Genomic DNA, 22,997 nt, shown 5'->3' on the forward strand with positions numbered 1-22,997 from the left:
AGTGAATAAAGTTTTTAAAATGAACTTGGCTTTGTTACTTTAATGCTCAATGCTATCTGTGCAAGTCTGAGAGAACCCTTCCACCAAAATGAATTAAACAGCATGGAGTCATCTGGAAAAGCTTGAGAGAAAATAATTAAAATATAGAAAAGAAAACAGTAAAGACAATACCTTTGTTCTCTGGAAGACGGCCTTTGGATCTAAAGTCTTAGTCTTCCCAGGATTGTTTTTATTGGTTTTAATCCAACAAATATCTTCACATCTTCTGTAACCCCACTTGCGTAAACACTAGAAATAAGAGAATTTTTAAAAAATCCTTAGCTAAAAGAAATAAACAATACTTAACCAACCAGCATTAAAAACTTCCTAGAGGTTTGAGACACTAAATTCCAAGATGGCATAGTAATTTTGTATTACTGTAGAAACAGAAAAAAAGAAATACTTGTCTTTAAATATACAGCCATTATAAAAACATATAAAATCAAAACATGTAAAAGACTATATAATAGTCCAATTCTTTATACTACCTTCCACTGTCATCAATAGAAAGTGAGCTTTAAATAAGAGAATAATCAGCCCCTATTAAATCAAAAAATAATTCAAAAGGTAACTGTTCTTGCCACCTCAATTTTCTATCCTCTGATAAAGCTAAAAACTGTTGAGAAGTTCTAATCAGTAACTTCCTTTCAAATGAGTCTTGTAAAATGTTATTTTTATATATTTAATACTAAACCTCAAAAATCCAAAGACTTACAATTGTCTGTATATTTCTTTATAGGATAAAACTTTACTTTCAGCTTTATGTAACTTAGACAATAGAGAGTTTTGAATCTTAGTGTCTTAGAATCTGTCATATATGAACATATAACAAATACCAGCTAAGTGAGTACCCAGAGTAGCATTTTGAGCCCTACCATATGTAGGTGTTTGCTAGCTGCTGGGATTAAAAACTTGAGTAGGATGCAGTCCTTACCCCTAATTGACTAAGAGCAAAGTAGGAGGAATTAAATAAATTGTGCAGTGCAATACTGTTGGCACTATGATCAAGTACAAATAAAGACACAGTGGAGCATAAAACATATGTACTTTTCACTGTATAAACTGAGATACACCTCAAAATGGAACTTAGATTTTTAACTTAAAATCTCAAAAATCACAATCACTATCTGTTCCTGTTGCCAAATATTTGTTTAGCACTGGATATTCATGAAGTATCACAAGGGCCTAAATCCAACATGCCCTAATCAACTTACCACAAGTTCATGAGTATTCCTCATGCTGTATTATTTTTGTAATTATTTGGGGCCAAAATCTGCTTTCACTAGTATGACAAACTGCTGCATAAACAAGTAAGATAAAGCCTCCTAGTCAATTTCAAGCTAATTTGAGGGGTAGGAGAAAAGCCCAAAGCTAGACATTTGATCTAACAAGGGTAATATACCTATAAAATATACCAATACACCCATAAAAACATACGGTGTGTTTCTATTTTGTTTTTTTTTTTACAGCATCTTAGGGAGATGCCAGCAATAAAACAGATTCCCAGTATACAGTTATAGTCTTACCATGGAGTTAATAAAAGATGGAAACAATGATGTGATCCAACGATCTCAAACTTGCTATTTATACAAAAACTACAAAGCAACTGCAGAATTTCAGGATTTGAGCACAAATTTATCTCAATATAATCCTACTTAAATTCTTTACCTGTCAAATGGACACCTCCTAAAATTACCAGGATTAAATGAGATCTTGGTAGTATATCAAGTATTAATAATGTCCTAAAAATGTAAACATTATCCCATAACAAGTGAGGAAACTGAAGCACACAAGAGTAAATACCTCTTTACACAAAGTTTCACAGCTGGACAGCAGATCTGAGACCAAAACTAGCCACAAAGCTACCAGTATTAAAAAGAAAAAGCTTTCATTATTTGGTTTCCACTTAGAAATTCAAAATACTCCAACCAAAAAAAACAAAGAAAGTTCTGAACATGATAAACATAAGGTACCTAAAATAAACTGAGATGATAAACTTCTTTCTCACTCTCACTCATCCCTTCAAACTATGTGTTCTAGATGCTGTGTTATTTATCCAACTCGATTTGGCTTCCACTTGGAATTCATGAGTTAAGACTACTCAGAAGAATACATTTTAGCTACTAATAATGGACAGTATACAACAGTAAGCCTCCCGTTTTTGAGCTGCAATTCAATTTCAAATCTCTAAACTGTTCTCTTCTTGCAGTTGTAGTAAATTGTAGTTTGATTTTTTATCGTAAAAGCTAGTTAACTGACTAAGGGGTACTGTCTTTTACATATTCTTTTTATTTTTTTTTAATTTTTAAAATTTTTTACATATTCTTTTTAAAACAGTTTTTCTTTCTGAATATTTGAGTACTATGTAAGAAATGAAGAACAATTTAACATTAATCTTCAAATTTCTTACACAACATATTGTTATTTGTTTCTTATGAATTTTAAAAAAACACTTAAAAAAAACGCCATCTTACCACTCTTCCAAGGTCCAATCCTTCCCCAGAACCACACCAGAGGAAAATAAATGATCGAGGCGCTGCAATCTCATCGATTTCTAACTTCATAATCTGGAAGAAGCCAAAACAGTATAGCAGAGAAGCATCTTGTTTCCCACTCATTCTAAATCCAAAAGAACAAGCACTGAGATTTATCAGGACTTATAGTATATGTTTATATACTTATAATATATGCTTAACTGGTGGCTCAGATGGTAAAATGTCTGCTTGCAATGTGGGAGACCTGGGTTCGATCCCTGGGTCAGGAAGATCCCCTGGAGAAGGAAATGGCAACCCACTCCAGTACCCTTGCCTGGAAAATCCCATGGATGGAGGAGCCTGGTAGGCTGCAGTGCATGGGGTCGTAACGAGTCGGACACGACTGAGCAACTTCACTTTCCTTTTCACTTATAGTATATGTGCTCTTTAAATGTACTAATTTTCATTAGGAAATACAATGGAAAATAAATTTTATCCTTAAAGCTTGTTCTTAAGGGTTTTTTTCTCCCTGTATTAATACAACACAGATGAACACATGCACATACATACACTTGATTTTATATGAAAAGTTTATAGAAAACCATATTTATAGAATTATGGAATTTTATAAGGTATAGCTTTAGAGCAACCTGTTACCACTTACAGAAAAAGAAACTGAAAAGGAAAAGGATTAAATTACCCCAAAGTTAGGGGCAAACTTAAAATAAAACATAACTACAAATGTTTGTGGAGGACATGGTTTCCAGTAGAACAGTTCTAAATAAAATAAATCAATATACACATTTCATTGTAATGATCACTCGGTCTGAAATGTAAAAAAAAAATAGGCTATAATTGTTGGCTTTGTATGTGTTGAGTATGACAATTAAAAAAAAAGTTCTTTAATAATTAAACCTCTAAATTTGGGGACTACCATAAATGTGTATAAATGACTACAAAAGCAATCATTTAATATGGTATTCTTATTCTACTGCTTCCTATTACAGCTAACAAGTTTCACAGACCATGGCTCAAGCTAATACTTATTAGTTAGATGTATTAAGAAAAGTTTAACTTAGAAAAATTTTTTTTTCCTTTATTTTTTTCTTTGACCACACCTCACGGACTTGTGGAACTTTCCCAACCAAGGATGGAACCCACATTCCCCACAGAGGAAGTACAGAGTCCTAACCACTGGACTACAAGGGAAGTTCCTTAATTTTTACCTGAATGCATCATAACTGCATCACCTACAACTTATCTAAGTAAAAGAAACATTATTTGAGGGTGATAGTGAAAATAAACTACAATAGGCATAAACCTATTCAGTTTTACACTTCCAACTTTGTCTTGATATAACGCCTGATCTAATAGTCTCATAAGAATATGAATAAACATTAATATGCACACACACATATATTCCTACACACATTCCTACACACATATTATACATGGCATAGCTAAGGTAAGTGATGGCACCCAGTGAAGAACATTAAGCAAATAACTCTTGATGTTACAATTATAAATACTAAATATTGGTATTTTAAGTAAGTGCTTATATTCTTAACTAAAACACACTGACCTCTACTGACTTTAACATGAAAAAGAATACCTGAGAAACTCAAACACTTTTTTAATTTATATTTAGCTATTGGCACTTTCTTTAGGTCATTACTACATAAAGGTTAAGTTCTAAAGCTTAGAGTTCTTAGGGCTCCAGACAAACTTTTCAATATGCATATAAAATGGAATTTCTTTATTTCAAAAACTCTATTAGTTTATCATATAAAATTTAAACTCTTGGATTTCACTGACCAAATCTTAGAGATGGGCCAGAGAAAATAAAGTTCAACCTAACTACTAATCATAGACATAGTAAGATTAATTTTTCAAGTTTCTTTTGCCTAAATTGAAAAAGATTATTTTCTATATCAATTTTAATGAGGAAAAATAGACATTTCTTAAACACCATCAGAACAAATATTAATTTGTGCAATCTATCTGGAAAACCTCTCAGCCCTAAATATCAACAGCACTACATCTTTAACCTTAAATTTTGGGGATACTATATATTTCTGTGTTTCAACAATAAACACAGATTATACTTATCAGAGGACAGGAAAAACTTGCAAAATAAAAATGTAAATAAATGTGACAGAGGTATTGAAGCTAAAAAGAAAAGTTTCAAGGAAGAAAAACTGAAGTTATATCTTGAAGAGTAAGGAATACTAACAATAGTAATGACTATTAACTCAGAAGGGGATATGCAAGGATTCAAAGCAACTTCCTGTGAAATAGCAGTTTACAGTTTCCGTCCACTGCTTTCCCTACCTCTCTTCTGTGTTCAACGCTTTTGATCACATGCTCCTCAACTAGGGAAGCTCTCTATTTCCTTGGCTTCCATGACATTCAAACTGTCTTGATTCACCTCATTCATCTGTGACCCATTCTTTTCACATCTTTTCTATTTGCCTCTTAAATATAAGTTCCCTGAGGCTTTACTGTAAATTCACATTGTATCCTAATTGAGATACTATCTCAAATGAATATACATTCATTTATTCTCATAGGTTTAATATGCTAACCCTTTAAAATCTGTCTTTTGAGATGGTCAGATCTTTCTGTTACGTTGCATACTCCTGTTACAACCTTCACTTGAATGTCTCTCATACACCTCTAATCAACACATTCAGCATAATCCTAATCCCTCTAACCCTGCTCCTCTCCTTAAACTGACTTTCAGCTGGTGATAACTGAACGCACTTATCCCAAGTCTCAAACTTCCAAGCATCCTTACCTCTTTCCCTCATCCCAATCACTAGATCTCACAAGAAATACCTACAAAACATTTCTGAATTTATCACCTTTCTATCCTTACTACCATTACCCTAATTCAGGGATCCTTTATCTCCTAACCAGACTACTCCAACAGTCTGCTACCTGCTCTTCCCTCTCCAGTCTTCATTTTCTCTGGACCATCCTTCTCCACACACTAATTAGACCATTTTACTAAACTGGTTAAAGCCCTTCAAAGATTCCTTAATGCCTTCACGATAAAAGTCCAAGCTTCTAAGAAGACAGCATCTCTAGACAGTCTCCATCTGTGTTTCAACACAATCAACATACATACAGACCTCCATTCTCATCTCTTTGCCTCCTGCTCTTGCTGTTCCTTCAGCTTGCCCATTCTCAGCGGCTAATTCTAGCTAATCTGTACACGCATCACCTCCTCTTTATGTCCCCCAGCTTCCTCAACTTGATCAGGTTTTTGTTCAGATCACCTTATGCAGTCCTCTATTATTGAACTAACAAAATGATACTGCAATTATCTGTTTAGGTCACTGCTTATCCCATTCACCTCTGTGCTCCTTAAGGCCAAATACTAAGTCTCATTCATCTTTGAATCTCTAGTACCTAGTTGCCTAGTACAGAGTGGTACTCAATAAATATATATTTGCTATTTTTGTTACTGACCAGTAAAAACAGATTACTTTATGTAACTCACTGAAGCTATCAGTTTGTTTAATTAGGAAAACAGAACTTTACTGTAACTATATAAGACTGAGATTATATATTTTTAAAATCTATTATACTGTAAATTCTTTAAAGAGTAAAAATTATGCTAATACATATATGTGTGTGTGAATACTCTGACATTCACTGAAACTAACCAAATACAGAAAGCTATCAACCATTCAATCTGTTTTTAGACTTATTTCTAGCTATACATTCAAGGACTCTTAAGATTGGAATTTTAAGGCTTCTATAGACAACTTACTTATTCCCTGCTCAACTTCTGCCTCAAAAAGAAAGACCAAAGATATTATAATGTTTGTTGCTGCACCTTAGATTTTCAGCCATAATATATACTATAAATCTATATTTATAATTCCTAAAACAGTATTTATAATATTACTCTCTGATCAAATAAAGATATATTCATTTGAAAAATAAATAATTCATTACAATGCAGAAAGTTTCATCATACATCATCCCAAGTCCAGCATTTTTCATTAGCAGTGATGCCAGTCTCTCTGTAATATTCTTCTAAAGGTGGTTCAAGAAGAATCACATCAAATTTGGGTGTCAGTTCTCTGATGTCAAAGGCTTCTATATCTGCTTGTAAGTACCTATTTGATTAAAGCATAAAAAGTAAGAGATTACAGATGGTAATGAAAAAAAGTTTCTTAAATATTTCCTAATACTATTTCAAAGTCATCATGAGCTAATAACTAAATACCTTTTTATGGAGGAATCTCTCTCCTCAGTATAGACAGTAAAACTATCTATCACTGTTCTTCCTGAGGACATGGATAGAATCATACTGCAAAGCAAAACCATGATCCCACAGGAATATCCTGAGTATAAACCTCTCTCATTTTTTATACTGAAAATCCATACTCAGATGTGAGATGTGACTGTCTGAGTCCCTTTCCATTATCATCATAATACTTCGAGGAATATCACATTATTTTTCCTGCAATTGTCCTTTAGAAAAATTGTTTTAAATTCCTCCATCTAAAAAAGTTTCTAAAGATAGACATAATTTTCTTTTGCTAGTTTGTTTGTTAGCAATAGTGTTTATATTAACAGTCCTTTCCAGCCACTTAGTATAAATTACTACTAGCCTTTATTTAATGGTTATTTCTACATAGTATGAAGGTATTTCAAATATAAATATAAAACACTTTGGGGCCTCCCCGGTGGCTCAGTGGTTAAGAATTCACCTGCAATGCAGAAGACCCAGGTTCAATCCCTGGGTCGGGAAGATTCCCTGGAGGAGGGCATGGCAACCCACTCCAGTATTCTTGCCCACATAATCCCATGGACAGAGGAGCCTGAAGGGCTACAGTCCATAGGGTTGCAAAGAGTTGGACACAACTGAAGCAACTTAGCATGCATGCATGCATAAGATACTTTAAATGTAAAATATTTCTAAATATGATAAATAATATCCTGTTAAAATTTTTTTCACAAACTCAGTCATCTCTGTGGTTTTTCTAATAATAGTATACATTTTAGCAAACTGTTAAATGTACAAAATGTTCAAAGTAAGCTAAAGAGTCTCCAATTTTAAGGATTATACACATTTTTTGAAGGAAACATTATTCTGTTAGCAAAGGTTAAAATGAATTTTTGTATTCCAAAATGTTAAGAATAGTATCCCTAGATGCCAAGTTATAATTTAACTTTCATTTTCTTATTTTCTCTCAAGTTTTCTAACTTTCTTCAGTAAGTAATTTTTGCGAAGGAAATATATTTAAAAACATTTAAAGATAGTTAAGAATACAACAAAAAAGATTTTCTAAGAAAAAATACTTAAAGACACTCTAAATTATCTAGTAAACTGAAAACAAATAAAATGACAACCTACTGTGTACTCAGTACCAGACTTTCAAACTAATACATTTCACTATTAAAGAAGAAAGAGTGTGTTAACCTTTCAAAGGTGCTGAATTTTTTTCAAACTTCAGAAAGGTTACATTACAAAATGTAAAATATTAGTCTGAGTTGGGAACAAAAATTTTAAGCCTGAGTTGGGAACAAAAACTCCACTTACATAGGAGGAGTGTTGGATTTAGCTATTAACTCATCCTTCAGTCTGATGAGCTCCCGCAGTTTAGGGTATTCTTCAAATCTGTCGGCCAAACCTGGGGAGGAAAAATAGTAAATTCCAAATTTCAATACAATTGAGTATCAGTGAATTCAAAGGTGATGAGCCTGCTCAGGAAAACAAAACAAGACACAACCAACTTATCATTCTCACATCCTTTGTAAAAAAAGTTAGTTCTGAGTATTTTTAAATACTTCATATACACATTTTATACCTAATGACCCTAATTTCACATGTAGGCAAACACCCAGGGGTTTTAAAGGCCAGATGGTTTAAGTCAATTAACCATTTAATTTTTCAAACTCATTACATAATCTGCTTAAAGTATCAAGTTTAGACATTCTGTTCTCAGGAAAAGAAATTTTTTTTTATTCATGCTTTTTTTTTTTTTTTTAACTAAAAAACAACACCAACAACAAAAAACAACTCTCCCAAAGATCTAGTGACTGTTCAGTTTTCCCTTAGTTTGACAGTTATCCAGAAGAGAAAATGAAGATTTGTTATCCTTACTATTGACGATCTTAAATGGCTTAAATTATGGACACAATCCCAGAACAAATCTAGGCAGGGAGATAATGAGTCCCTATTAGTCAATTAGCTTTCACCTCACTCACTCTGATTACTTATCTAAAGTGCACTACCAACTCCAAGACAAGTCATTTTCTGTAAGAACATATCCTATATCAGTATTTATAGTTTTAAAGATCTCACATCTCCACATATTATAAACCAAATCCTCATATATATTTTCAAGCTTAGGATCTTCAAAAACACCTCAAAGTCCCAGAAAGGTTAAAAGCAGGAGCCTCATTGTTTCCATGTCCTCAAAAATATTTAAATCTTTGAACCTCAGAAGAGATTGCAGGGAAAACAGCATAATGCCTGTTTAAACAACTGTAAGGGTAAGTAGGGCCTTGAATATCAAAGATTCCTAAACGATTTTATTTTACTTTATCATTCTGCCTTACAAGAATCATAATCATCTTACGTTAAAAACCAAAAGTACATTTTTACAACCCTAATATCAAAAATTAAAAAAATGAAAGATTTTGTAAACAGTGCTTAATCAGTGGTTATAGATCAAATTTCAAATGAAACAAGTTTGAAGATTTTATTATATTCGGGTTTCAATCACAGTAGTCAGCTCTCAATCACCTACAAAACAGAGCTACAACTTTTTCTCAATTCATAATAGTTTCCTACGTACATTTTCTTTGCCTCAGAGAAATAAACGTCTTAAAAGCAGAAAGGCCAATAATGAAATCTGGCTATATTACTTATATCCTTAAAAAAAGCTTTACTGAAGTATAATTGATAAACAAAAACCTTATAAACTTATATTTAATGGATGCAATCTGATGAGTTTTAACATATGCACATAGCTGTGAAACCATAACCACAATCAAGGTAAGACATATTAATAACCTTCAGAAGTTTGTGTTCCTCCAGTTTTGGCGTGTGTATGTGCAGTAAGACCCCTTCATGGATCACTGCCTTGCCATGGCGAACGACGGGCTTGCATAACTCAATGAAGCTATGAGCCATGCTGTGAAGGGCCACCCAAGACAGACGGGTCATAGTGGAGGGTTTGGACAAAACGTGATCCACTGGAGGAGAGAATGGCAAACCACACCAGTATACAAGCCTTGAGAACTCCATGAACTGTATAAAAAGGCAAAAAGATGTGACACTGAAAGATGAGCCACTCAGGTTGGAAGGTGTCCAATATGCTACTGGGGAAGAGCGGAGTACAACTACTAACAGCTCCAGAAAGAATGAAGCAGCTGGGCCAAAGCAGAAACAACACTCAGTTGTGGATGTGTCTGGTGATATAAGTAAAATCGGGTGTTTTAAAGAATAGCACTGCATAGGAACCTGGAATGTCAGATTCATGAATCAAGGTACATTGGACATTGTCAAGCAGGAGATGACAAGAGTAAACATCGACATCTCAGGAATCCATGAACTAAAATGAATGGGAATGGGTGAAATTAATTCAGATGATCATTGGACCTACTACTGTGGACAAGAATCCCCAAGGGAAGCAACCTAGATACCCAGCGACAGATGAATGGATAAAGAATTTGTGCTACATATGCACAATGGAATATTACTCAGCCATTAAAAGGAATGCATTTGAGTCAGTTCTGATGAGATGGATGAATGTAGACCCTATTATACAGAGTGAGGTGAGTCAGAAAGGGAAAGATAAATATTGTATTCTAACACAGAATCTGGAAAAATGGTACTGAAGAATTTACTTATAGGGCAGCAAAGGAGAAACAGACAGAGAAGTCTTATGGACATGGTGGGAGGGGAGGAGAGGGTGAGATGTATGGAGAGAGTAACATGGAAATTTACATTACCATACGTAAAACAGATAGGCAAGGGGAATTTGCTGTATGGCTCAGGAAACTCAAACAGGGGCTCTGTATTAACCTAGAGGGATGTGATTGGGAGGGAGATGGGAAGGACGCTCAAAAGGGAGGGGACATGTGTATACCTATGGCTGATTTATATTGAGGTTTGAGAGAAAACAACAAAATTCTGTAAAGCAATTATCCTTCAATAAAAAAAAATAAATTAAAAAAACAAAGAATCCCTTAGAAGAAATGGAGTAATCTTTATAATCAACAAAAGAGTCTGAAATGCAGTACTTGGGTGCAACCTTAAAAATAACAAAACGATTTCAGTTCGTTTTCAAGGCAAACTATTCTACATCACAGTAATCCAGTCTATGCCCCAACCACCAATGCTGAAGAAGCTAATCAGTTCTATGAAGACCTAGAAGTCTTCTAGAACACCAAAAAAAGATGTCCTATTCATCACAAAGAAAGCCGAGTGCCAGAGAATTGATGCTCCTGAACTGTGGTGTTGGAGAAGACTCTTGAGAGTCCCCTGGACTGCAAGGAGGTCAAACCAATCAATCCTAAAGGAAATCAGTCCTGAATATTCATTGGGAAGACTGATGCTGAAGCTGAAACTTCAATACTTTGGCCACCTCTTGTGAAGAACTGACTCATTTGAAAAGACCCTGATGCTGGAAAGATTGAAGGTGGGAGGAGAAGGGGACGACAGGGGATAAGATGGTTGGATGGCATCACCGACTAAATGGACAAAAGTTTGAGCAAGCTCGGGGAGTTGGCAAAGGACAGGGGAGCTTGGCGTGCTGCAGTCCACGGGGTCACAAACAGTCAGACCTGACTGAGTGACTGGACTGAACTGATTCATCATAAGGGACTGGAATGCAAAGTACGAACTCAAGAGATACTTGGAATAACAGGCAAGTTTGGCCTTGGAGTACAAAATGAAGCAGGGCAATGGTTGACAGAATTTTGCAAAGAAAATACACTTGTCAGAGCAAACACCCTTTTATAACAACACAAGAGATGACTTTACCCATGGACATCACCAAATGGTCACTACTGAAATCAGATCGATTACATTCTTCATAGCTGAAGATGGAGAAACTGTATAGAGTCAACAAAAACAAGACCTGGAGCTGACTGTGGCACAGATCATCAGCTCCTCATAGCAAAATTCAAGCCTAAAAGAAAGAAAGCGGGGACAACTACTAGGCCAGTCAGGTAAGACTCAAATCAAATTCCCTACGAATATCAGCGGAGGTGACAAACACTCAAATGATTAGATCCAGTGAGCAGAGGGCCTGGAGAACTATGGACAGAGGTCTACAACACTGTACAGGAGGCAGCAAACAGCACCCCAACGAAGAAAATGCAAGAAGGCACGTGGCTGCCTGAGGAGGCTTCACAAACAGCTGGGGAAAGGAGAGGAGCAAAGAGAATGGGTGAAATGGAAAGGTTCACCCAACTAAATGCAGAGTTCCAGAAAACAGCAAGACCAGAAGGTCTTCTTCAATGAACAGTACAGAGAAATAGAGGACAACAGAAAGCCTAAGGCTAGAGATCTCTTCAAGAAAATTGGAAATACCAAAGGAACATTTCATCCAAAGATGGGCACAATAAAGGACAGAAACAGTAAAGACCTAATTGAAGCAGAAGAGATCAAGAAAAGATGGAAAAAATACACAGAAGAACTGTACAAAAAAGATCTTAATGACCTGGATAACCACGATGGTGTAGTCTCTCATTCAGAGTCGGACATCCTGGAGTGTGAAGTCAAGTGGGTGTTAGGAAGCACTGCTGCCAATAAAGCTAGTGGAGGTGATGAAATTCCAGCAGAGCTATTTAAAATTCTAAAAGATGATGTTATTAAAGCGCTGCACTCAATAAGGCAGCAAATTTGGAGAATCCAGCAGTGATCACAGGACTGGAAAAGATCAATCCTCATCGTAACTCCCAAGAAGGTCAGTACTAAAGAACGTTCAAACCAATGGACAACTGCACTCATCTCCCATGCTAGTAAGGCTATGTTCAAAATCCTCCAAGGCAGGCTTCAGCATTACGTGAACCAAGAACTTCCAGAAGTTCAACAAGCAAGCTGCATTCAGAAAAGGCAGAGGAACCAGAGAACACATTGCCAACCTTCACTGAATCACAGAGCAAGCAAGGGAATTCCAGAAAAACATCTACCTCTGTTTCACTGACTATGCTAAAGCCTTTACCTGTGTGGATCATAACAAACTGTGGAAGATTAAAGAGATGAGACTATCAGACCATATTACCTATCTCCTGAGAAACCTGTATGCAGGTCAAGAAGCAACAGTGAGAGCCCTACAGGGAACAACTGACTGATTCAGGATTGAGAAAGGAGTAGGAGAAGGCTGGTATTGTCAACCCTGTTTATTTAACTTATATACAAAGTACATCATGGAAATACTAGGCTGGATGAGTTACAAGCTGGAATCAAGATTGCCAGGAGAAATATCAACAACTTCAGATATGCAGATGATACCATTCTAATGGCAGAGCATGAAGAGGAACTGAAGAGCCTCTTGATGAGGGTGAAAGAGGAGAGTGAAAAAGCTGGCTTAAAACTTAACATTAAAAAAACCAAGCTCATGACATCCATTCCCGTCACTTCAGGGCAAAGAGAAGGGGGAAAGGGAAAAGCAATGACAAATTTTCTTTTCTTGGGCTTTAAAATGACCATGGATGGTGACTACAGCCATAAAATTAGAAGACAACTGCTTCTTGGCAGGGAAGGAAGACGACGGCTTCTTGGCAGGAAAGCTACAGCAAACCTAGACAGTGTGTTAAAAAGCAAAGACATCACTTGGCCAACAAAGGTCCGTATAGTCAATCAAAGCTACGATCTTTCCAGTAGTCATGTACGGATGTGAAAACTGTACCATAAAGAAGGCTGAACACCAAAGAAGTGATGCTGTTGAACTGGTGCTGGAGAAGACTCTTGAAAGTCCCTTGGAAAGCAAGGAGATCAAACCAAATCAGATCTTAAAGGAAATCAACCATGAACACTCTTTGGAAGGACTGATGCTAAAGCTGTAGTTCCAATCCTTTGGCCACCTGATGCAAAGAGCTGACTCATTAGAAAAGACCCTGATGCTGGGAAAGATTGAAAGCAGGAGAAGAGGGCAAGAGGATGATGGTTGGATGGCATCACTAATTCAATGGACATGACTTGGGCAAACTTTGGAAGAGGGTGAGGGATAGCAAAGCCTGGCGTGATGCAGTCCATGGGGTCACAGAGAATCAGACACAACTTGGCGACTCAACAAGTATCTTTAAGTAAGATAAAATACGCCCTCTTAAATTTTTTGAAGTATCGCTGACTATGGTCAGCAGTATTGCTGAGTATAGACAATTTGCTATACAGCAGACCTAAAGAATCTTTTCATCACAGGGGCCTGGAATGCAAAGTAGGAAGTCAAGAGTTAACAGACAAGTCTGGCCTTGGAGTGCAGAATGAAGCAAGGCAAAGGCTAACAGACTTTCGCCAAGAGAACATACTGGTCATAACAAACACCCTCTTCCAACAACACAAGAGACAGCCCTACACATGGACATCACCAGATGGAGAAGATGGAGCAGCTCTTTACAGCCAAAGATGGAGAAACTCTACACAGTCAGCAAAAACAAGACCGGGAGCTGACTGTGGCTCAGACCATGACTCCTTATTGCCAAATGCAGACTTAAACTGAAGAAAGCAGGGGAGACCACTAGGCCATTTAGCTACGACCCAAATCAAATCCATTATGATTATACAGCAGAAGTGACAAATGGATTCAAGGGATTAGATCTGATAAGAGTGTGCCTGAAGAACTACGGAAGCAGTTCAAAACATTGTATAGGAGGTAGCGACCAAAATCATTCCTAGGAAATAAAACAAGGTAAAATGGTTGTCTGAGGAGGCTTTACAAATAGCTGAGAAAAGAAGAGAAGTGAAAGGCAAAGGAGAAAAGGAAAGATATACCCATCTGAATGCAGAGTCCCAAAGAATAACAAGGAGAGATAAGAAAGCCTTCCTCAGTGATCAATGAGGAGAAATAGAGGAAAACAACAGAATGGGAAAGACTAGAGATCTCTTCAAAGAGCTACCAAGGGAACATTTCATGCAAAGATGGGCACAATAAAGAACAGAAACGGTATGAAACAGAAGCAGAAGAGATATAAAAAGAAGTGGCAAAAATACACAGAAGAACTTTATAAAAAAGGTCTCAATGACCCGGGTAACCATGATGGTGTGATCTCTCACCTATAGCCAGACCTCCTGGACTATGAAGTCAAGTGGGCGTTAGGAAACATTAATATGAACAAAGCTAGTAGAGGTGATGGAATTCCAGCTGAGCTATTTCACATTCTAAAAGATGATATGCCAGCAAATTTGGAAAACTCAGGAGTGGCCACAGGACTGGAAAAGGTCAGTTTTCATTCCAATCCCAAAGAAGGGTAATGCCAAAGAATGCCAAACTACCGCACAATTACACTCATTTCACATACTAGCAAGGTAATGCTCAAAATCCTTCAAGCTAGGCTTCAGCAGTACACGAATTGAGAACTTCCAGATTTCGTAATGGACAAGCTGTATTTACAAAAGGCAGAGGAACCAGAGATCACATTGCCAACATCCTTTGGATCATAGAAAAAGCAAGGGAATTTCAGAAAAATATCTACTTCTGCTTCATTGACTAAAGCTTTTGACTGTGTGGATCACAAGAAACTGGAAAATTCTTCAAGAGATGGGACTACCAGACCACCTTACCTGCCTCCTGAGAAACCTGTATGCAGGTCAAGAAGCAACATTTAGAACAGGACATGGCACAACAGCCTGGTTCCAAATTGCAAAAAGAGTATGTCATGGCTGTATATTGTCGCCCTGCTTATTTAACTTATATACAGAGTATATCATGGGAAATGAGGAGCTGGTTGAATCACAAGCTGAAATCAAGATTGCCAGGAGAAATATCAATAATCTCAGATATGCAGATGACACCACTCCAATAGCAGAAAGCAAAGAGGAACTAAAGAGTCTCTTGAAGAAGGTGAAAGAGGAGAGTGAAAAAGCTGACTTAAAACTCAACATTCAAAAAACTATGATAATGGCATCTGTCCCATCACTTCATGGCAAATAGATGGGGGAAAAAATGGAAACAGTGATAGGCTTTATTTTCCAGGCTGTAAACTATTACAAACCTAGACAGTGTATTAAAAAGCAGAGATATCACTTTGCTGACAAAGGTCCATACAGTCAAAGTTATGGTTTTTCCAGTAGACATGTAGGGCTATGAGAGTTGCCCTATTAAAGCCTGAGTGTTGAAGAATTGATGCTTCTGAAATGTGGTGATGAAAAAGACTCTTGGGATCCCTTGGACAGCAAGGAGATCAAACCAGTCAATCCTAAAGGAAATTAACCCTGAATATTCATTGGAAGGACTGATGCTAAAGCTGAAGCTCTTAATACTCTGGCCACCTGATGCAAAGAGCCGACTCACTGGAAAAGTGATGGTGGGAAAGACTGACCGCAGGAGGAGAAAGGGGCAGCAGAGGTTGAGATAGTTGGATGGCATCACCAAGTCAATGGGCATAAGTTTGAGCAAATTCCAGGAGACAGTGAAGGACAGGGAAGCCTTGCAAGCTGCGGTCCATGGAGTCACAGAGTCAGACATGACTGAGTGACTGAACAACAAGATCTACAGAATTAATTTATCTTGCATAACTGAAACTTTATGCCAACGCACAACAACTTCTCATTTTCTTCTCTCTCCAGCCTCTGACAACCACTGCTGTATTCTCTTCTTCTATGAGAATCACTATTTTAGGTAGCTCATAAAAGTGTATGTATTTATATATGTACTACTGATATTTTAAGTACCTCTTTAAGTGTGTGCATTTTTGTCATTCTGTAACTGGCCTATCTCACCATTATTATAACTTTTTGTACTACATCTAAATTGTGACCATGAAAACATTAAAACCAGTTTCTACATGTTGCTTACAAGCAAAAAAAGAAAAAGTATATTGGATTACATCAAAATAAAATTTTTGTGTGGCAAATGGTGCCATCAAAAGTGAAAAGATAACCCACAGAATGGGAGAAAATATTTGCAAATCACACATCTGATAAAGGACTTACACTGAGAATATACAAAGAACTCTTTCAATAAAATAATAAAAAGTCAAATACAAAAAAAAAAAGCTTTCAGACATTTCTCCAAAATAGGTATTTAAATGGAAAAATAAGCATAGGAAAAGATTTTTAATATCATTAGTCACTAGGGAAATGCAGATCAAAACCACAATGAAATACTACTTCATAATCACTAGTATAGCTATAATTATAAAGACAGACAATAGAAAGTGTCAATGATACGTGAAATATTGTTGGAACCCTCACATATTGTTAGTAGAAATGTATACAGTACAGCTGCTCTGAAAAACAGATTTGCAGTTCCTCAAGAAGTTAAATGTAGAACTATCACATGACCCAGTGATTCTCTCCCAGGCATACACCCAAGAGAAATGAGAGCATACATCCACACAAAAACTCTAAATGAACATTCACAGCAGGAGAGTTTTCAAGTCAGAAAGTGGAAACAATCCAAATTAATAGATAAACAAAATGTGGGATGCACTTACAATGGAATATTATTTGGCAATAAAAAGAAACAAAGTACTACACACTGCTAACATCAATGGCCCCTGAAAACATTATGTTAAGTGAGAAAAGCCCAGTCACAAAATCACATATTGTATGAGTCCAATCATATGAAAAGTCTAGAATAGGCAAACTGATTAGGAGTCAATGAATGGTCACTTAAGGCTGGTGGGGGTGGGGCAGCTGTGTGTGAAGGAATGGGAACTGACTGCTAATGATCGAGTTCTGAGTTTCTTTAGGGGAGATAAAAATGTTCTAAGGATGCGTGATATTGTTGGTAGGAATGTAAACTGGTGCAGCAACTGTGGAAAACAGTATGGAACTACCATAGTGTTTTCTCAAAAAACTAAAAACAGAAGTAACTATATGAATACAGAAATTCCACTCCAGGGTATATATCTGCTGCTGCTAAGTCGCTTCAGTCGTGTCCGACCCTGTGCGACCCCATAGATGGCAGCCCACCAGGCTCCCCCATCCCTGGGATTCTCTAGGCAAGGACACTGGAGTGGGTTGCCATTTCCTTCTCCAATGCATGAAAGTGAAAAGTGGAAGTGAAGTTGCTCAGTCGTGTCCAACTCTTAGCGACCCCATGGACTGCAGCCTACCAGGCTCCTCCGTCCATGGGATTTTCCAGGCAAGAGTGCTGGAGTGGGGTGCCACTGCCTTCTCCAGGTATATATCTGAAGAAAACAAAAACACTAATTCAAAAAGACGCATGCACCCAATGTTCTTAGCACTGTTTACAACAGCCAGGATATGGAAGCGACCTAAGTGCCCATCAACACGTGAAAGGATAAAGAAGATGTAGTATATATACATATCCAATGGAGTACTACTCAGCCATTAAAAAAGTGATTATTTTTTTCACCATTTGCAACAACATGGAGGATATTATGCTTAGTGAAATAAGTCAGAAAGACAAATACCATATATTATCACTCATGTCAAATCTAAACAATAAAGAGCAACCTAGTGAATACAACAAAAAGATGCAGAAAACAAATTAGTGGTTATCAGTGGGGATAGAAGAGGGAGAGCAAAATGGGGGAGGGGATTAAGAAATACAAATTTCTTTACATATAATAAATAAGTTACAAGCATAATGTTCAGCAGAGAGAATATAGCCAATATTTTATATTAACTATAAATGAAGTGCAAACTTTAAAAATTGTGAACCACTATTTGTACACCTAAAACTTATATTTTAAGTCAAATATACCTCAATTTTAAAAAAAGGTCTAAAATTAGATGGTGGCGATGGTTGCACAAACCTGTAGATACTTTAAAAAATTAAATTATATTCTTTAAATGGGTGAATTGTATAGTACATGAATTATCTTAATCAAGCTGCTTTTATTTTTTTTGGACTAGATTCATTATTTTTTTTTTTTTCACTTATTTTTATTAGTTGGAGGCTAGTCACGCCACAACATTGCAGTGGTTTCTGCCATACATTGACATGAATCAGCCATGGATTCACATGTGTTCCCCATCCCAATCCCCCCTCCTGCCTCCCTCCCCATCCCATCCCTCTCGGTCATCCCAGTGCACCAGCCCCGAGCACTTGTCTCATGCATCCAACCTGGGCTGGCGGTCTATTTCACCCTAGATACTATACTTGCTTCAATGCTGTTCTCTCAGAACATCCCACCCTCGCCTTCTCCCACAGAGTCCCAAAGTCTGTTCTGTACATCTGTGTCTCTTTTTCTGTTGTGCATATTGGGTTATCGTTACCATCTTTTTAAATTCCATATATATGCATTTGTATACTGTACTGGTCTTTATTTTTCTGGCTTACTTTACTCTGTATAATGGGCTCCAGTTTCATCCATCTCATTAGAACTGATTCAAATGAATTCTTTTTAATGGCTGAGTAATATTCCATTGTGTATATGTACCATAGCTTCCTTATCCATTCATCTGCTGATGGATATCTAGGTTGCTTCCATGTCCTGGCAATTATAAACAGTGCTGCGATGAACATTGGGGTGCACGTGTCTCTTTCAGATCTAGTTTCCTCGGTGTGTATGCCCAGGAGTGGTATTGCTGGGTCATATGGCACCTTGAATAGCCAAAGCAATCTTGAGAAAGAAGAATGGACTGGAGGAACCAACCTGCCTGACTTCAGGCTCTACTACAAAGCCACAGTCATCAAGACAGTATGGTACTGGCACAAAGACAGAAATATAGATCAATGGAACAGAATTGAAAGCCCAGAGATAAATCCAGGAACCTACAGACACCTTATCTTAGACAAAGGAGGCAAGGATATACAATGCAAAAAAGACAACCTCTTTAACAAGTGGTGCTGGGAAAATTGGTCAACCACTTGTAAAAGAATGAAACTAGAATACCTTCTAACACCATACACAAAAATAAACTCAAAATGGATTAAAGATCTAAATGTAAGACCAGAAACTATAAAACTCCTAGAGGAGAACACAGGCAAAACACTCTCCGACATAAATCACAGCAGGATCCTCTATGACCCACCTCCCGAATACTGGAAATAAAAGCAAAAATAAACAAATGGGACCTAATTAAACTTAAAAGCTTTTGCACTACAAAGGAAACTATAAGCAAAGTGAAAAGACAGCCCTCAGATTGGGAGAAAATAATAGCAAACGAAGCAACAGCAAAGGATTAATCTCAAAAATATAAAAGCAACTCCTGAAGCTCAATTCCAGAAAAATAAATGACCCAATCAAAAAATGGGCCAAAGAACTAAACAGACATTTCTCCAAAGAAGACATACAGATGGCTAACAAACACATGAAAAGATGCTCAACATCACTCATTATGAGAGAAATGCAAATCAAAACCACAATGAGGTACCATTACACACCAGTCAGGATGGCTGCTATCCAAAGTCTACAAGCAATAAAGACTGGAGAAGGTGTGGAGAAAAGGGAACCCTCTTACACTGTTGCTGGGAATGCAAACTAGTACAGCCACTATGGAAAACAGTGTGGAGATTTCTTAAAAAACTGGAAATAGAACTGCCATATGATCAAGCTGCTTTTAAAAATGCAGGGATACTGCCTCTGACGAGCATACTGGTAGACCGAACAAGCTGAGGAAAGAATCTAAGCCTGAGGATATCTCAACAGAAATCTCAAAAACTGAAAAGTAAAGAGAACAAAAATTGGGGGGGTGGGGTGAAAAAAGACTATCCAAGGAACATTAAGATAACTACAAAAGGTGTAATGGAAATACCAGAAGAAGAAAAAAACCAGAGGAAGAGAAGAAATATCTGAATCAATAATAACTGGGGGGACTTCCCTGGTGGTCCAGCCGTTAAGAATACAACCTGCAATGCAGGGGATGACAGTTCGATCCCCGATTGGGGAACTAAGACCCCACCTGCAGCAGGACAACTAAGTCCATGTGCCACAACTACTGAGCCACAACAGTGAGCTCACATGCCACAACTAAGATCTGAAGAAGTCAAAAATAAACAAATAAAATAATGACTAAACATTTCACAAATTAATGTCAGACATCAAACCCCAGATATAGGAAGCTCAGAGAATACCAAACAGGATACATATCAAAAAAAAAGAAAAACTCAACTATACCTACACATATCATTTTCAAGCTATAGAAAATAAAATTCCTGAAAGAAACCAGGAAAAAAAAAAAACTACTGTGGAACAAAGTTAAGAATTATATCCAACTTCTCAGAAAAAAGCAAGCAAAAAGAGAGTGAAGTAAAATATTTAAAGTACTGAAAGAAAGAAAGCACCAATCCAGAATTCTGTACTTTACAAAATTAATCTTTCAAAAGTAAAGGAGAAATAAACACTTTCTCAGAGAAACAAAAACTGAGGGAATTTGTTGCTAGCCGGCCTATCTTGCAAGAAATGTTAAAAAAAATTCTTAGAGGAAAGGAAAATGACATAGGTCAAAAAATCAGATTTACCTAAAGAAAGGAAGAGCATCAAAGAAGGAATAAATAAAGGCAAAATAAAAATGAGGGATAATCACAGAAACAAAATGAAGGAAAGGAAGGAAGAAGGAAAAAAGCAACACTGCTTGATGGAAAAAGAGAGTGTACAAAAAGTACTATGAATGGAAAGGGGAAGCCAAGCCAGGAAAAAGTAATTTTGTTAGAAATAAACCACAAAATGGATAAATTACATGCATGTCATCGACAGCCAGCAATTGCATATTCCCAACAAATCAGACATACCTACATCCCTGATGAAATTCTGGGGTCTATGTCCAGTGTCTACAAAATGTTGGCAGTAATCATTATGGGGATTTAAACTCTGTGTTCCCTAAAGAAAAAGTCAAAATTAAATTAATAGATTTCACTCTGGTGGCAGATACATTAACTTGGAGCTTTTTTTTTATTATTATGAGGCCAAGCAAAATATAAGCTAACTGACAGATTTAAAAAATAAAAAACATCACTACTAAAATGATAGTTTACAATTTAGTTATCTACAAACATTAATAGCCAAGCATCAGAAAAACACTTCATGAATAATTTTAAATGATATTTTATTTTATAATAATAATGATCCCTCAATAACTGAAAAAAAGTCTTGAACATAAATAAGTATTTAAAATTTTTTCAGGCACAGAGCTGAAACATGAAAAGTTAAAGATTTGAAAATTATTTACCTTAAGAAAAGTGCTAGAATCTTTATAAATCTCTTCTTCATATGGCAAATTCTCTTCCTCCTGTTGCATTTCTAATTCATCCTTAAAAAAGGAAGATTAAGTATATTTTATGTTTAAGAGGAATCTTATGTATTATATTGTAAGTATTAAGACTCATAAATATTTTATTTCCCTAAGACATAAATTTTTCAAATTACCATTAAACTCAAACACTGAAGTCTTTGCTTTCTCATCATTACCTGTAACTAGCTATGTTTATAATAAAAATTTCCTTTTCACTCTCAATAATAACTGTCTATAACTACTAATTTTGTTGACTAAGTTATCTAGATTTACCTTAGATATAATACTTGAAATTATTAGATGCTTAAATCATGAAAGATAGGCCCACCAATGGGGCAATTTTACTTCTACTAGAGCAAACTGAAAGAAATCGCTATTTTATAGGTCAAAAATGTTAAAATATTAGGAACTGTATATGCTTTAATCTAACATAGTCACAAATATTTAAGTTATATATTAGAATATATCAAATGCAACCAACACACAATATTGTTGTTTCACTAAGTTGTGTCCAACTCTTTATGACCTCATGGACTGTAGCCTGCCAGGCCCCTCTGTCCACGGGATTTCCTAGGCAAGAATACTGGAGTGGGTTGCCATTTCCCCCTCCAGGGGATCTTTCAAACCCAGGGATTGAACCCACATCTCTTATGTCTCCTGCACTGGCAGGCACATTCTTTACACTAAGCCACCAGGGAAGCCCAACACACAACATAGTTTTTATGAAATTAGGTAATTATACTTAGAGATTTACTGAACTATTTATTCTCTTCTGTTAAATATAGCTGCATGACAATTAATTTGAAAAGGTGGAGATAGGTTTTTTGCCCTTTACTTTTTTTTCACCTAAATAATGCAACTATAAGTTCATAAGTTGGGTTTTTTACCTTGGGCCTCTGTTAGAAATGCTTCTACACTGTTATCTAGCCCATGGATTCTCAAAATATTTTAACTGCACTACCCTATATTGTTAAGATGGAATAACATAACTCATAAAAGATAGTAGTGCAGCCTCCTGAAAATTGATGCAATTATCCAACGTTTCTGGTACATCTACCTCCTTGCTCTTATTTAAGAATGTTGTTGTCTAGAGCTTACTAGGCATGGCGCTTAGTGTTTTATATACATCACCTGATTTAATC

General features: G+C 36.4%; 1 protein-coding gene across 1 annotated transcript in view; it reads right to left on the bottom strand.

Moving 5' to 3' along the window:
• Positions 1-22,997, bottom strand: part of METTL14 (methyltransferase 14, N6-adenosine-methyltransferase subunit) — a 39,816-nt gene that overhangs the window by 11,245 nt on the left and 5,574 nt on the right. Inside the window, exons 4-9 of the mRNA XM_043871125.1 lie at positions 21,793-21,873; positions 21,356-21,443; positions 8,074-8,164; positions 6,502-6,643; positions 2,514-2,606; positions 172-288 (exon numbers count right to left, since the gene is read on the bottom strand). Of these exons, the coding sequence (XP_043727060.1) occupies positions 172-288; positions 2,514-2,606; positions 6,502-6,643; positions 8,074-8,164; positions 21,356-21,443; positions 21,793-21,873 (612 nt within the window). The remainder of the gene's footprint in view (positions 1-171; positions 289-2,513; positions 2,607-6,501; positions 6,644-8,073; positions 8,165-21,355; positions 21,444-21,792; positions 21,874-22,997) is intronic.

The sequence above is a fragment of the Cervus elaphus genome, chromosome 17, assembly GCF_910594005.1.
Source record: "Cervus elaphus chromosome 17, mCerEla1.1, whole genome shotgun sequence".
Lineage (NCBI taxonomy): Eukaryota > Metazoa > Chordata > Mammalia > Artiodactyla > Cervidae > Cervus > Cervus elaphus.